General features: G+C 40.7%; 2 protein-coding genes across 2 annotated transcripts in view; both read right to left on the minus strand.

Annotated features, from left to right (window-relative positions):
* Positions 1-1,161: 1,161 nt before the first annotated feature.
* hcrt (hypocretin (orexin) neuropeptide precursor) lies at positions 1,162-3,841 on the minus strand. Its single transcript, XM_010739763.3, has 2 exons — positions 2,759-3,841; positions 1,162-1,785 (listed from the first exon to the last, which is right to left on the minus strand). The coding sequence occupies exons 1-2, from the start codon at positions 2,840-2,842 to the stop codon at positions 1,474-1,476; spliced, it is 396 nt and encodes a 131-aa protein (XP_010738065.3). The 5' UTR covers positions 2,843-3,841; the 3' UTR covers positions 1,162-1,473.
* A 109-nt stretch (positions 3,842-3,950) lies between these two features.
* plcl5 (phospholipase C like 5) overlaps positions 3,951-15,471 on the minus strand; it is a 60,272-nt gene continuing 48,751 nt past the window's right edge. The window contains exons 5-6 of the mRNA XM_010739751.3: positions 9,178-9,287; positions 3,951-5,883 (exon numbers count right to left, since the gene is read on the minus strand). Coding sequence (XP_010738053.2) covers positions 5,440-5,883; positions 9,178-9,287 — 554 coding nt within the window. The 3' untranslated portion in view covers positions 3,951-5,439. The remainder of the gene's footprint in view (positions 5,884-9,177; positions 9,288-15,471) is intronic.

Raw genomic sequence — 15,471 nt, forward strand, 5'->3', positions numbered from 1 at the left:
CAAGAATGTTTCCTGCAACAGCTACAGAAATCCTCGCTTTTCAGACGTATTCTATAATTTGTGGTTGTTCATTGTCCTTTATCAGTTTACCTTAGATTGTGGTAGATTGTGTGGAAAGCACCATAAGCAGAGGCCAGTGTTATATGAGTAGCCTCAACATGAGGCAACATTTGGGGTTCAATCAGAGATCATGCAAATAATAAAAAAAATAATAATAATTTAAATTTAAAAAGCAGTGTTCAAATACAGAGACATCAATATCTGAAAGGAACCTCGGTTGAGAGAGAGAAATCATGTGTAGTGTAAATACACACAACTCTGTTACAGAGTACCTCAGGTAAAATGATTATATGTATGTATCATACATACAGTATGTATTTATATTGATGTACTGTATTTTTAGTAAACAAGCACAAGGTGTCCTATTAGACAATCTGGATCAGCCTATCACTACCTTTCTCATTTTTTATCATATCAGCACCATCTTGTGGTCCTCTTTATTCCCACACTGTGATGGGCTTGATCTAAGATGCTGGGCTTTGAATCGGTGTAAGGGACTGCACACAAATGATTGGGGTGGGGTGAGAGTCATAGCTACCCATTGACTTGTAGACAACACTTTCAACACTAATACCCCAAAACAAACATTGTACGTTTTTATACGTTAATGGAACAACACTGTTACTGTTTTTCAGTAGCTCTTTATATTTTAACCAAGTGAAAAAATGTCATGCTCTTTAGAAAGATAATGTTGAGTCTCTAATTGCTATAAAGGTCCAGGTCTACTGTTTGTCAAAACTGACATTAAGCCTCTTTTATCTACCAATTAATGAAGTGCAGTGGAAAATAAATGGTAAAATGTCAAAAGGCACCATTATGGTACATGAATAAAAGGCACTGTGGATTCTTGGATGTAACTATTCAGTGAAAAAATAAATAAATTACAAATCTGGGGCAAGAAAGAAATTAAAGGCGTTTGTTCACATAAGATTTTTTCTAGCAGATTCTGTATGAATACTCATTTGTACAAGCAAGCAAAGAGCCAGTTGATAACACTGCAGCGGCCAAATACACACTGCTTAAAGTTGTTTAATAAACAGATTGCATATTATAGTCAGTAACATGATTTTAGTTTTCAAGATAATCATTCATTCCTTTTGTCAAAGGTCCCTATGAAATCATATGGATTATGAATTTTGAACAATTTCTTCATAGAAAATCTAAGAAATATTTGTTCTAACACAAAAAACAAAACAAAACAAAACCCACCCAGGAATGATTAAAGACATGTTGTCAGGTTTATATTTTTTATTACACCAGATAGCCTTTTCCATATATGTACAATATTACACAATTTCATCATGTTATCTGCAGATTTGAACAGTGTCCCAGTATGCTTATACCATGAGGTATTTAGCGTAGAACGGGCAGGGGTGTTATGATGGTGGTTCCTGACTGAGTCATCCAGTCCATTTACTGCTCACCAGCCCTCTCTTCAGTCCTCTTCCCCATAGTCAGGATCCCTGCAGCTTGGTTTCTGGAGCCATGGAGAAGCTGGTGAAGTCGGTTCTGCAAGCGACCTTCATCTTCTTTTCGTTTTCCCAGAGTGAGGATGCCAGCAGCCGCATCTCCTGTGAGAGGTCCCCCCAATGTGTTGCCGCCAGCGCGACACAGCAACACATAGAGGCGACATGAACGAGAAGGTTGTCTGCAGCACTCAGACATGCTGTGAGCATCGCAGGCCAGTTGAGACAGCAGCAACATCAAAACCAGCACCAAGGCTTTCTGCTGGGCAGAAGACATAAGTTTACACTGATGCAAGAACATGATGTGTAGAAGAATTCTTTATTTGCATGTCTCCTCTAAATATTATTGATTATTGATCTTAATATGTTTAATGCTGATTGATGCAAAGAACTCAGTCAACAAGAGACAAAGTCATATGCATAAAGAATATGAACCATTGAATTTCCAATGCTGACATTTATTCTTTATATACATAATAAAACGTTAAACTCAAGTCAAGGACACACAGACCATGACCAGCTGTTGGGTTAATGGTACTGTGCACAATTATTTATCCATGCATAAAGGATATGAATAACTGAATGTCCTGTCATATCATACTGACATTTACTCCACACATACATGGTAAAACTTTGATCTCTAGCCAAAGTAGTATTACATAAACAAAATCATCACACTGTAACAGAAGGCATTTTATTTTGTTAAGTGCATATCATTCTAAAATTGTGCAATCATAGGGGATTATATTATAACATAAAAACAAAGAAAGAAAGGAACATGAAGTATAATCTAAACTAACTTGGAACCCTTGTATTACTATGTAAACACGTTGATTACCCATAACTACATGCATGACCACCCCTTGGAAAATCTTTCAAACTTTTTTAAATGTCCCACTTACGATCCAAACTGATGTCCTAAACAGAGAAAAAATGTTTGTAGGATGGGTCACCCTTTAAATGCCACCCAACTGCAGTTTCACCATGTGAACGTGCTACTTAGAACCTTAGAACAAATGCAACAATTTAATAAAAACACAACTAATTTATCAACACAGCTGCCTTTGTCTTGGTGAGGCAAAAAAAAGATGTGAAAATGGAGAAAAATGTATAAAGAAGTAAAAAAAATACGAACACAAATTCCTAAATTATAATGCAGTTTTTAAAATCATGATTATACAATGTCAAACAAATCACTCACTAATTTCTAAATTAAACTTAAGATGTCTTACCTTGTTCGGTGTGACCTTTCCATTAGCTTTCTGGAAGTTGGTGGGGAACCACATCATGTTCTGGCTTGTGTGAAGGGGAGTCATCTGAACATCTGATCTCACCAGGGGAAGGATACGTGTCTTTTATATTGTTCTGTGATGTCCACACCAATGGACGTCATTCAGGCCAACCACAAACATAACAAAAATCATGTTCCTTGCTCATTTGAAGGGTTGACAACGTCTCCATTAATTAGGCTTCTGTGGCAGATCATCTCCTAGGCACTTCTCTGGACCTTTGATGAACTACAGGTATTTCTTTGTGGCCGCATGCCAAAGGTTTGCAAAAACATACCATTGTAATGAGTGGTGAGGGACAGAAGTTAATTAACTAATCTGTCCTATGAGAGCTAAAATATAAAAATAGAAAGATGCCCTTTTTCCGTTCTAATGACAACCTCATTCAAAAGTTATGCTAATGAGCATCTATGGGTTTTATTCTCTCATACAAAGGATGAACAGTTTTATGTATTTTCTTGCTTCTACAGTGTCACTCGTGACGTTGTCAGTGTTGATGAATCTATGGAACCAAAGCTGAAAGGGTTCCCAAAACTTCCAGTAGGACTAGTTTAGTTGAAATGGGATGATTTTTTAAAATAAAAATAATCTGTCACAACATAGAATACTGGCACATTCATAAGTCAACATAGCAAGGTAACGAAAAAAACATTGTCATTGTTGTTTTTAGTCTTTTCATCCTCACAGCTTAACTTAATATCTGTTGCCATCTTATGGAGGACAGGGAGCATTGCTTTAAATAGACATACTTAGGCATACAATAAATTGCTTTTACTTCTTGTTTGTTGATGAGAAAAAAAAATTAGATCAAGAGAATTAACAGCGCATCAAAGCAATCAATAAAGCTTTTGGAAGGCTTTATTGATTGCTTCTGTTGCACTGTGAAAGCTGCTTTCAAAATGCTCTAAAAGAGAAAGCGATGGCTGTTTGAATCCAATCAAAAAAGTCACTTCACTCACATTTTCATTTTCTGAACCCTACATTACTAAAACATGTTCAGAAAACTGTCGCTCCAGGTACTGATTTTTACATTTCATGTCAAGTTACAAACAATTTAACATCCTTGTGAAATGCATTTTGCATGTATTCCCATTTGAAAGTCATTAAAGAGAAATGAACGCGAGGAGACAGGAAAAACAATGAAGCCAGTTTTAATGGGCCACTTAAAGGAGCTCTTACAGAATCCACACTCACTTTGCAGTGAAACACATGTCAGGTTATTGTTTGACCCTTGCGTTGTGGCGCTAACCCGTAATCTCTCGTTCCATTCCCACATGCACTGGTTGTCCTGATCTGCACCACAGAACAACAGGTGTCAAATCACTGTATAAGTGGAAGTAATGTTAAAAAAAGAATCAGAATATCAATAGAACTAACAACAATTATTATAATATCAATTGTTAATGTCTGTGTCTGCAAGAATTATTATAGCAATATATGTTCCTTTCGTACATTTTACATACACTTTACATCTATATTCACTTTATTGTGTTTTTATTGACAGCAGTACCATGTTGACCTTTGACTTCTAACAGCCAGGGTCAAATATTCCAGTTGAGATTGGCTGGTGAGCTCTGCCAGTTACGGACGTGGGCTAGCTCCACCCTGGGGACCAAAACACCAACTCACGTAACGTCACACACACAGCCCCTGGGGAGGAGACAATGAGACCCTGTGGGGAGAGTCCGGGAATGATAAAAAACTTAAATCCTAAGGAATGACACTGGAGATCTGTAGGGCTTGATGGAGGTTGACACCAGCAAGGGGTAACACGAGGAGCATTTATGTGACTGAACACATGAACAGCGGCAGTTTTTCTTTTTTCTATTTTAGCTCTACAGCTCCCTGGGTTGTGCTGAAATGGTCATCTGCCACTCCTACAGAGCTCAGCCTAAGTCTAGCTGCTCTACGTTGTGCACTTAAAATGAAAATGGCATACACTTTGTTGAAAGGAGTGAGGGTTTGCACTTTGTTTTATGTCTAAGATGCAGGAGGAAGAGTGTGAGCATGAAGAAATCAAAGCTCAAGGACATGCCGAGGAGTCTCTGGAAATGAAAAGGCAAAATGTGGCAGAAAATGCCAATGCGAGGTAAAGCCTGTACCCACAGAGCTAGAGTACATAGTGGAGGGGCATGTAACTAGCACTGCCCAGAGAGAGACACATTCAACTCACTGATCCAACTGCTTAATGCATTCCTTTGCAGAAACACATACCAGAAGTTTGTTACCAGCTGTTGCCCTTTTTGCATTTCACAAAAGAGAAAACAGAAGAGACCTAAACGTCTTGGCTCAGATGAAAGACTATCTTCCAAAACCACAAGAAAAGTAAACAGTATCTTTTCAGTTCTACATCCTGTTTAGAAATGTGTGATTAAAGTGTCAGGTCTATTCTGTTCACCTTCAGACTTCTGAACAACTCAAACTTCCTTTCAGACTTGCGTTTCACTTCTAACCCGACGAGCCTTCCTCACCATCATCATCTCTTTAATTCTCTCTGCCACTTCCTCCATCTCCCTTTCATTACTGGCCTCCTGCTGTTCTTCTACACCCTTCTGCTTCTCATTCTCTATCTTGCTCTCTTTGTCTCTCTTTGGGTAGGATTCTCTGTGGGCACAGGCTGCGGGTCAGCAGGATCCAGCAGGATCGTCACCAACCATCTCTTTCTCAGGGATGGCGTCCAGAGGTCCTGTGGCCCTCTGCTGCTGGCTCTGAAACTGAAGCTGGGGTAAGGGTGGGGGTTCAGGATAGGCCGGTGGTTTTGAAACAGTTTGAACCAGAACAGCTGGTAGCTGGGGAAGTTGCTGGGGAAGGGGATGGAGATAAGCCTGAGGTGCGGTTTGGGATATGGGCTGAGCTTGGGACTGGTGCAGTGGTGGAGGGTGCAGGTGTGCCTTGGCCTGAGGCTGTTGCTGGATCTGGATCTGCTGTGGCTGGTGGTGAGGATGGTGTTGAAGCTGGGGGGAAGCTGCCCCATTCTTACTGAGACCACAGGACTGAGCTGCACAGTGGATCTGACGCAGAGTGTCCAGGGCTTCGCTCTTAGCGTGCTTCAGCAGGTCTGCCTGGCCCTGAGATTGAGACATAGAGAGAGAGAGAGAGAGAGAAACTGTCAACAACACGTAACCATATCAGATTTTAAGGCAACAGAAATAGCATGAAACACCTTTGATATCTATTCCCCCAGGCCTACTTTAACTTCTTCTATCTGGGTTAGATCAGTTCTATGCCACCTTTTTGGCCTGGTCTTGTTTGGAAAAAAAGATTTTAATCTTAAAAGAACTCTAGTTAAATAAAGATAAAATAAGGTAGATTAAATCAAGCAGTATAGGTATATTTATTCCTTCGTGCATTAACCTAAGATCCAGTAGGGGGCAGTATAAAGCCACTGAATGAAGGCCTTTGGTTGGCTGCCAGCCCTTCATACTGCTCCTCTCAGCTGGTGTATAGTGCTGTCATATGGTAATAATGTTATACTACATTTCTGCTCTTTATTTGGGAGCACCCCAGAGATGAATCCCTGCCATATGTGGAGGAAGTGGTCAGGGCAGGCATCCTGCCTTACAGCACTGTCAAGTCAATCTGGGCCACTGCCATGGCTGCCTGCCTCCTTCAGCTAGCTGTCTCTGCCATGTGGAAATGTGGTGGAGTCTTCTCCACAGGCAGTTATTTCTGTGTGTGAGAGGTGCTTATATTATTAGAACTGTCCAAAAATAAAAAATAAAAAAATAAATCTGACCACATGCTTTTACAAACTCTCTACACTTGTACCATCTTTGACTCTTCCCCTCGGGACTCCCAGCCTTTGCCACAACCCCTGATCATGTCTCCTCCAACCCTCCAAACGTCTGTTCACAAGCAAGTTGGAAACCTTCTCATCTGTGAATCTTCATATTATCCCTCCCTCCCACTGGACTTCACTTTGGTCTGACCCACTGTGACAGCTCGTTAAGTTAACATCCCTGCGTTAAGAGACAGACTGACCCACTCTGGTGTAAAAGCTGAAAGGGATAAAGTTTTCAGCGGCACAAGGTAGCCACAGCAGTCTGACATATTGCTGAATGAGTAAAGGTGCACATAACATCCAACGCTCTGCTCCCAGGTGATGTCAGTGTGCCGCAAGTGGCCTTTTACCTGAGCCACTCCAGTACGCAAACCATGACAAGCATGAATAAGTCATATGTTTGAAAAAAACAGATTATTATGTAAGTCATGACTCACCGGGCATAAAATAAGACAGTGAGAAGCCTGTCCTGCGTTGCCAGAGCCAAATCACGACCACACTTGCATTCAGGTTCGTTAACCGCTACGGCTGGCCTAAAGCTGTCCACAGGGTCCTAAACCCAAACAAGGGCAACCACCAAATCGCACCACTATATCTTCATCAAATTCTACCCCATCTACCCGCACCTTGTTATCAAAATCAATTAATCCATCTGATAGAAATAACAACAGCCAATATCCTGCCTTTACTGTTTATTATTTTCAGGTTATAGATGTAGGAAGAGAGTGGTACGTTACATCAGAGCAAGACTAAGAGCTGTGCATCTATTTTATGGACTGAATAAGATCCCACTTGAGAAATCATCTATATAGAGCAGGGCTGTGCATTTTTATGAGAAGAAAAACAACAAACAAACAAAAGGTTAGGTAAAAACACTCCTTATAATCTGAGCATGGCAGGCAGAGTGAGCTAATTATTTTGTTCTCCTTGTTATCCTCCTTAAAACATACAGTATGATTGATTTACTTCAGAGCTTCTCTTTCTGTCTCTAATTTTGCTTTTCTCTTGGCAGGGAGGTAAAGGGAGTGACAGGGTGGTATCACTGTTAGAAAGGGGCAAATACCCTCATTCACTGTAACTGTCAGAGTAAAGGTGAGAGGGAGATAGAGAGTGAGAGATGTAGAAAAGATTCCTTCTGTCTGTTTTTTTCCCTCACAGCTTTCTCACCATCTAGCAGCGAGAGCTTCCAGGCCTGCTGAGGATCTGGAGAGGTTGACAGGTGAAATAACTGGGCATAGCTGCCAGCCTTGGCAAACAGGCACCAGGCTCGCACCAAATGTTCAGTATGAGACACAAATTACAAATGAAGAATGGGAGGAGGAAGCGAGAGTTATGTGCACGCCAAGACATGCCTTCATGTTGAGAATGTGGCTCATCGAAGAAATTAGAGGACTAGGAAAGGATGAAGGAGGGAAGTGTTCGGAGAGACAAGGCACCGATGGGAGGGGTTGGATAAGTTCAGGGGTATACGGAGTGCGGGTGAGGCAGGGATTAGTTTTGGGTGTCCATCTGTTATGCTACTTAAGGACATGTGATTCCCAGGAATTCTAGAGAGTGCAGTGAAGCTTAATTAAAATAAATACGGCGGCTGTATTAGTGCAAGAACTTTAAACACTGACCTACTAGCACTATAGATGCTATCACTAGTGATGAAACATTAAGTCATTCAAAGAATTAGTGGAAACAGTTAATAAACATTTATCAACCTAGCTGTTTGTATCTTTTCAAATTTGAGGATTTGCTGCTTTTATTATTAAGTTCTTTATATCATTGTTAATTAAATTAATTCAGTCGGCACAAAACAAGCAATCGGTGGGTATGTAAAAGTAGTTTTTCACTATTTTCTGGTGTTTTATAGATATGAATTATTGATATTATTAATAGTTTTAATAGTTTTATCTGTTAATAATAATAACAACAGCTACCACTTTTCTACCATGTATCTGATGAGGCGGTCATCGAAAGGCAAAAAAGAATCAAGCAATCAAACAGCTACCTAACCTCACACTCAAGCAAAAAGCTTCAGCCAAGGGAGTGTCTTCACTCAATAGTAAATGATTTCAGGGTGATGAGATGAGATGAGATGAGATGAGATGAGATGAGATAAAAATATCCGGGCTGCTCTGTTGCTCCTTATTTAGCAAAACAGGCCCCACTGTGCAGAGCAGACTGAGCAGCATGTGGTGTTTTATCAGTGCCGGTATTACCACCCGGGTTAAGAATGCATTTTGCTGAGCATCATCTTCACTGCATGTCCTAGGGGCTCAGAGTACCCTTCTGAGGAATAACAGAGCATCAAGTTTGTATCTACAAACACGCTTGAACAATCCTATCATGGCTTGTCAAGATATAACATGAGCAAATAATAAATAAATAAAAAAACAGAACTTGGAATCAGGAGTAATTAATTAAGAGATTTAAGGATTAGAGACAAGGCAAATACAATTAGCTCAGAGGGTTCTCTTAGGACACCAGAACAGCATCTGGGATTGCTTATTCAGCTGGGTGTATTTTCTAAAATAACATAGGGGTCTTTGTTACACTGAAAGCCACATGCCAGATGTTGCTGAGTCCATCTTACCTTCAGGACGGTGATGTTCCAAGCGTAGCTCTCCATGGCCTTCTGAAGTTTGCGGCCTTTCAGACCCTCCTTTGCTCCAATACGATGCAAGTCCTCATGGAAGTCCAGACCTGGACACAGACACACACATGATATGTGAATTATAAATAGAATATACAATATACAATGTATATCAGGAAGGCCAAAAATAAAACTGCAATGCGACGAAAAGATTTAGAAAGTCAGAAACGGCTAACAACTAACAAACAGAGCACAAACATAACATCCTTGATGAGGTTAATGGTCTCCTACGGTCTCTTTCTTATTCATGCAGTGTGCAACACAAGGTCTGCAGAACAAAAGTCATGCAGCCAGCTCCTCATGAGCATCTTAATGGCCACAAGAGCAGTTCACCATACAATGTGCTAATGGGGCTAAAATTGAGGTAGTGCAATGCAAGCTCACCTTTAATTGGTCTATCAGTAGGTCTGGCTTCATTTAGCTCAGGCAGACCATTACTAATCCTCTGGGCTTTAAGAACAAACTGCTCTTAATGCTATATGTCTCAGCCTGCTTGTCAGTCTGTCCCTGACAACTGACCTTATGCTATTTAGTTCATTGACGAAGCATAATACAGTATAATTCACAAAATCCCATCTTCAAAAGTCATTCATTCAGTAGTCCTCAGCTCTTTTCAGCAACTAGTTGGCAGATATGGCACCTCCACTGTTGTCAAGAGAAGTCTTTAATTAAATTGATTTTCGTTTTTCGAGAATTACCTCAGCCCAGTGGCAGACTCTCGCCTCTTGCTTGTATTTTTTTTCTTTCCTTAAATAACTCTATCGTAAAGGCATTTTCCAAAAAGAGAGATAACGTGTCACAAAGCTACAAAATACTGAATAATAAAATTTGCTTGGATTAATATTCAATGCACAATTTGCACTATGCCGTGCTCTCCAGTCGTGCGGTTAATTTGTCTCCCACTGCACCAAACCGCTTCCTACAAACGTATGCACATGTACACACATAGACACAGGCCTGCTCATCACAACACATTCATGCAAATATCATTCCAGCAACTTGACATAACTTTTTGTTTTACATTTTTCCAACCCCCAGCACACTTAACACAAATCAAGAGATTAAGAAGTAAATAAAAATACACTCTGGCCATCAATGCACATCAGACTAAACCTTACAAAAAATGAGCTAGGAGTCTAGGACCCCTGTTGTCTTTAATTTCCATATAATTAGTGATGTCCAGTCATTGCAGAATATCTATTTCTAAAGCCTGCAAGTTGTGTTAACAGGGTTTAGGGCTGATTTGATCTTGTAATCTGGTGTAGTAAATGGGCTGCTGCTGGTGCAGAGCTGAGCCAAAGCGGTTTCTGATCAGAGGACTTGGGGAGTGAGGCAGGCAGAGAGCTGAATAAGAGATGAAATTAGCTGGAGGTGGCTTGTCGTAATACAGCCTCTTCAAGCATTTAATTTCCCAATTATTAGGCATTTCCTTCTCCCAACAGTCACACAGTTGCTGTTTCTTATTGTCACTTAAACTCTGTGAAATTTGAGTTAATAAACAAAACCTGGCTCCCATGGCACGCTCTAGAGAGACAGGATTGTATGCTTTGCTCCTCTCATGGAAACCAGACGCGAGAGAGCGGGAGATAAAGAGTGTAAAGACAGACAGACGGATAGACAGAGAGACAGGAGGACAGACAACATGCCTTTTCAAAATAAACAAACACATTCAGACACACAAACACACACCTCAGTAAGTAATTACAGTCTCTGCATTGAGCAGAGAGGTTTTTTTGCCTTTGTAATGAGTTCTGCAGCAGCACCTCTTATGCTCCAAATACACATGCACAGAAAATGAGACAGCTACAGCTGGAGAGAGAGAAGGGTAAGTAAATAATAAAATCAAACAGAATCTCCAAACAGGATCTGATGAAAAGAAATGGTGAAAACAAAGAAGGGAAATGGGGGGTGAGACAGAGCTACATACTGTCAGATCTGTGTTCTATTCATTTATTTTGAGTCACACACACTGCAGATCCCAGGCAGAATTTCATCATTACAAATGGAGAATGGGATTTTCCAGCTGCTGATGAGCCAGGAAAACAATGAATGTTCAAAGCCATGGGAGACAAAGGGAGGGATATGTCGTTATACCTTGGATTTCCATGGTAATGGGATCCACATGGAGTGGCCTCAGACCATACCAACACAGCCTGAGTGGTCAGTCTTTGCAGGAAAGGCAGCATCAATAAATAAGCACAGTCAGGCAGCAGCTTCTAAACTCATACAGTGAGCTTGCATCTATTCCAGGGCTTGCTTTATTGTGGACTACAGCTCTACGTATATAGGACTATATTAATATCAGACCCCTGATCGCCTCATAACCTAGATGTGGAATACACTGAGATGCATGTTTTTTTAATAAGGCCTTGTTTCTAAGATAGCAACGTTCTACCAGCATCTCTAAACTCAGAGGAGCTCTCTTTCAGAAAAGCTGTCCACAGTGTACTTGAAGCAGCATTTTCAAAGGTAGCAGGTTGAGGTAGAGCTGACTTGAACTAAAGTTTTGGTTGGTGCATAGTATACTTCTCTCAGGACTGTGTAGACATGCACTGGATTGACTGATAACTCTCCTGTTAGTTTTCTTGTGGGACAAGTTACACAAAGTAAACCTGACAGTTTATCAATCGCAATATCTGCAAATACATGTGCAGCTATGCAGGACCTATAGTCAATACAAATGCACCATATTTTAAGTAACTAGAAATAAATATAGCAGAGTACAGTATTTCCCTCTGAATTGAAGTAGTATGAAATAGTTATTTTCCACCACTCTTCGTAGTATTTACAAACTACATGTCCCATGAGGATTTCAAGCACAAAAGCTCAGAATGTCCAAAATCAAAATCAAATCCTTACTTGCTAGTGGAGCTTAGGCTAGTTAGGAGGAGTGGAGTGGGAGCTGTGCCTTTTGTACACAAGCAGATTAGATACACATGCAGACACATAATCCAGTGTAAAGAGTATACACACAGACACAAATACACAGTGGTAGCATCTGGAGGTGCCAGAGTGTGCATCGCAGCTGTCTATCTGGTCCCCCATTAGCCGTGTGTGTGATGACGAGCCATCAATAGTGCCCAGGGGGGATCATCCAGCACCTCTCCATCCTCATCAACACGTCAGCTTCACTGCCCAAATTAAACTGATTAGCTGCAATAATGACGGGGCATAAACTGAACACAGGAAGGAAAGAGGAAAGGGAGGATGGGCTGTTGGGAAGTAAGAGCCATAGCAACCCCAAACTGTTCTGCATCGCTGTTCCTTTTCTCCGGCCGTATGCGTAAAGAATCTGTCAACGTGCCACTCACTCCATGTTGCTTGAATTTAAAGCGAAAGGCAAGTTAGTCGGCAGGAGGTTAGTTCAGGTTCCCTCATTTCAGATTGCAGCCAGTGCGTCATTGTGATTATGGTCCTGTCACAACAGCATTTAGCTGATGAGCAGAGCACACTTTCACTGGCTAGGGCAAAAGTGTCAGGTTCAATCAAAGGCCTTGAATTAAGCTTAGATGCAGCACACAAAAACACACACACACACACACATCTTACTCCATCCCATATTCCATCTCAAATGCTGACAGCCCGTCCTCTAATAGCACCTTTTTCCGCTTCTCACACAGCCATTACACCAAAATTATACCTTTGGCTTCTAGATCGATCATAGGGACAAAACCTTCAATTCTATGCAAATCTACCATCCCGCTCTTCGTACACATCCACTCTCTGATTCTCTGTCTGTCTGTGCTCAGGCTGTTGCTATTGTCACCGTCAGTCTGTACATAATCATGAGATGGCTTCTGAAGGGTGCATTCAGCGCTTGTCATTCTATCAAAAGAGGTAAATTCATGCTTTTCCAGCCATCACAAAGATGCAGTATTTTGTTGGGGAGTCATGATGTCCTCCATGTTTTTTTTCTGCTCTCTAGAGGATTAGAAGAACTTATAATAAACCGAGACATGGACTGAACAAGACAAAGATGACAGAAAGAGGCACAAAGCCCATTCAAGGAGAATGTGTTATGTTGTGCATTTGTGCAGGGAGGCAGGTAACAGTGTGGAGCATTTCATTAGATGATTTGATTGTAAAATTAGATTGAAGTATCTTAGCTCAATCCTCTCGACCTTTCTATTTGTCACATATTCAGGATTATGAAGGTCAAATTGAAGTGAGGTTTGCCAGCATTTTTTTAAGAATGACATCGTACGATCAATTTAATTCTCCTTATTAGACTAAGTATGTAATATCACTATACAGATAACCATACAGTTAAAAAAAACATTTGATGGACCATTACAGAAGAAATCTGCACATACAGACAACAGGGACCTGATGAGCCCGGATGCAGATGAAGAGGACAAAGAGAATGATATTCAAGCACAATTATATTTGCTTCTGTAACTAGAAAAGGCTATTTTATATTTTGTGCTTACATGTATTGATGTAGACAGAGCTGTTGGGCATTAGTAACAAGAAACTCAATATCAAAACAATTCTGAGATGACACATGTAGTTAAATAATGCTGCTGGCCTTAGGCCAACACTAAATTTCATTTAAAGTATAGAATTGCTATTTCCTAATTTTGATTTGAGGAAATATGCTACATTATATTTCTTTTTTTACACATAAAAAGCAAAGTAATTGAATTTCGGTAAACAGTGGTGGAACATCTGGTTCTCTGGCAGCCTGCTGTAGAGCCACATTATGTCACAGAGAGTGCTGCTGCTTTTTGTACATTATTTTCTTTCTTTCTTTCTTTCTTTCTTTCTTTCTTTCTTTCTTTCTTTCTTTCTTTCTTTCTTTCTTTCTTTCTTTCTTTCTTTCTTTCTTCTCCTTCTTTTCCTTCTTTTCAGCCTCTATCAAAACCACAACAACTGCAGTGCATGTATGGAAGCATGAATGAACAGTTATGTGCATTTGAGAATGGTGGGGGTCTGGACTGAGGCATGTGTGTTAGTGCTGGGGGCAGGGGAGTGGGCGATATGGAAAGTGCTATGTTTGGCATGCAGCTGAGGCCCCTCAGGGCTGTCGCTCCAACCCTCTGGCGCATTGTGTCATCCTTACATAATGCTGCACTTTTGTGAAAACCTTGTTACTCCAAATTTAGGTATTTCACTTCAGTTGGATTGCAAGGATAACACACTCCTAGAGAAAATGCTTCAACCCCTGGGCCTTTGAGCAAAATTAATTCAATTACTTTAAGCTTGAACAACTCATGAGGCACAAAACAAGGTTGATTTTCTTACTGTAGCTCCCGAAATTGTTTGATTTTGGAAGTATATGGCCTTCACCTGACAGCAGCAGTAAACTAAGCAGACGCCTCTGGTATCCAGCTACTGACATTGCTGTGAGTGTGGCTGTGGCTGTGTGGACCTTAAGCTCTTAACTCTGCAGTCATTGCCTTAGAAGATGTTTCCAGCTGTGGGCTGGGGAACCTTGGAGCCATGGGACAGCTCTATGATTGAAGCCCCAGCGTTCACCCTACATCCCTGGGTAATTGCACAGCACGAATATCAGCCTGGCTTGTTGTGGTGTGGGGAGTGAAGCATATGCCTGCCTCTGTGTGACACCAGGGAGTAAAGCTGGGCATAGCAGGCTTAAATTGGCTTATTGGCCTCGGGATATTTGGTTGGCATGTGCCAGTGAGTGAGCTTTATCTGTCTACTTTGGGTTTATCATACACAAAACAACAACACACAAACTGCTAATGGCTGTCGGTGCTTACACCAGCTATTATAAGCTCTATGATAGGCCTGTATGTCGGTAGGTTTCCTGTTTGTCTTTGGTTGCCTACAGTGTTCGACTGTGGAATAAAAACATGCAAAATGAAGATGTCAGTATTCAAACTACGTGCTCCTCCTATCTGAGGAGCTCTTCAGCAGAGGCACTGCTGCATAGTAGAGAAGCAAGGCAAATGAGGAACAATTAGCGCTGAATGTAAAAGAGGTTGGAGGAGACAAGCCACAGGATTTCTTGATTTAAAGCCATTTCTCCCTTAATGATCTTATTATGGTCAATTTTACCCTCTCTCCTAAATGGCCGAACCTTTTACATCGAGCACTCTTTTTAAAGACTGTTCTGATGAAATGCTTCTTTAATTCTAAAAATAATAATAATATAATAATTAATTTTCTCTTAGTTTTTGTCATCCCTCTCACTCCACACTCTGCCAAACCTTTTCATTTCTCTCTTCCTCTCGAATGATGTTTATTCACTCTGTGGTCTTTCTCCTGTAG

Source organism: Larimichthys crocea, chromosome XII (genome assembly GCF_000972845.2).
Source record: "Larimichthys crocea isolate SSNF chromosome XII, L_crocea_2.0, whole genome shotgun sequence".
NCBI classification, from domain to species: domain Eukaryota; kingdom Metazoa; phylum Chordata; class Actinopteri; family Sciaenidae; genus Larimichthys; species Larimichthys crocea.

What these genes read in the sequence shown, in the direction of transcription:
- hcrt (XM_010739763.3), bottom strand. Translation starts at nt 2,842, where the DNA reads ATGACTCCCCTTCACACAAGCCAGAACATGATGTGGTTCCCCACCAAC. An exon ending in GAAAGGTCACACCGAACAAG is followed by an intron (nt 1,786 to 2,758) that starts GTAAGACATCTT and finishes TCTGCCCAGCAG; the next exon opens with AAAGCCTTGGTGCTGGTTTT.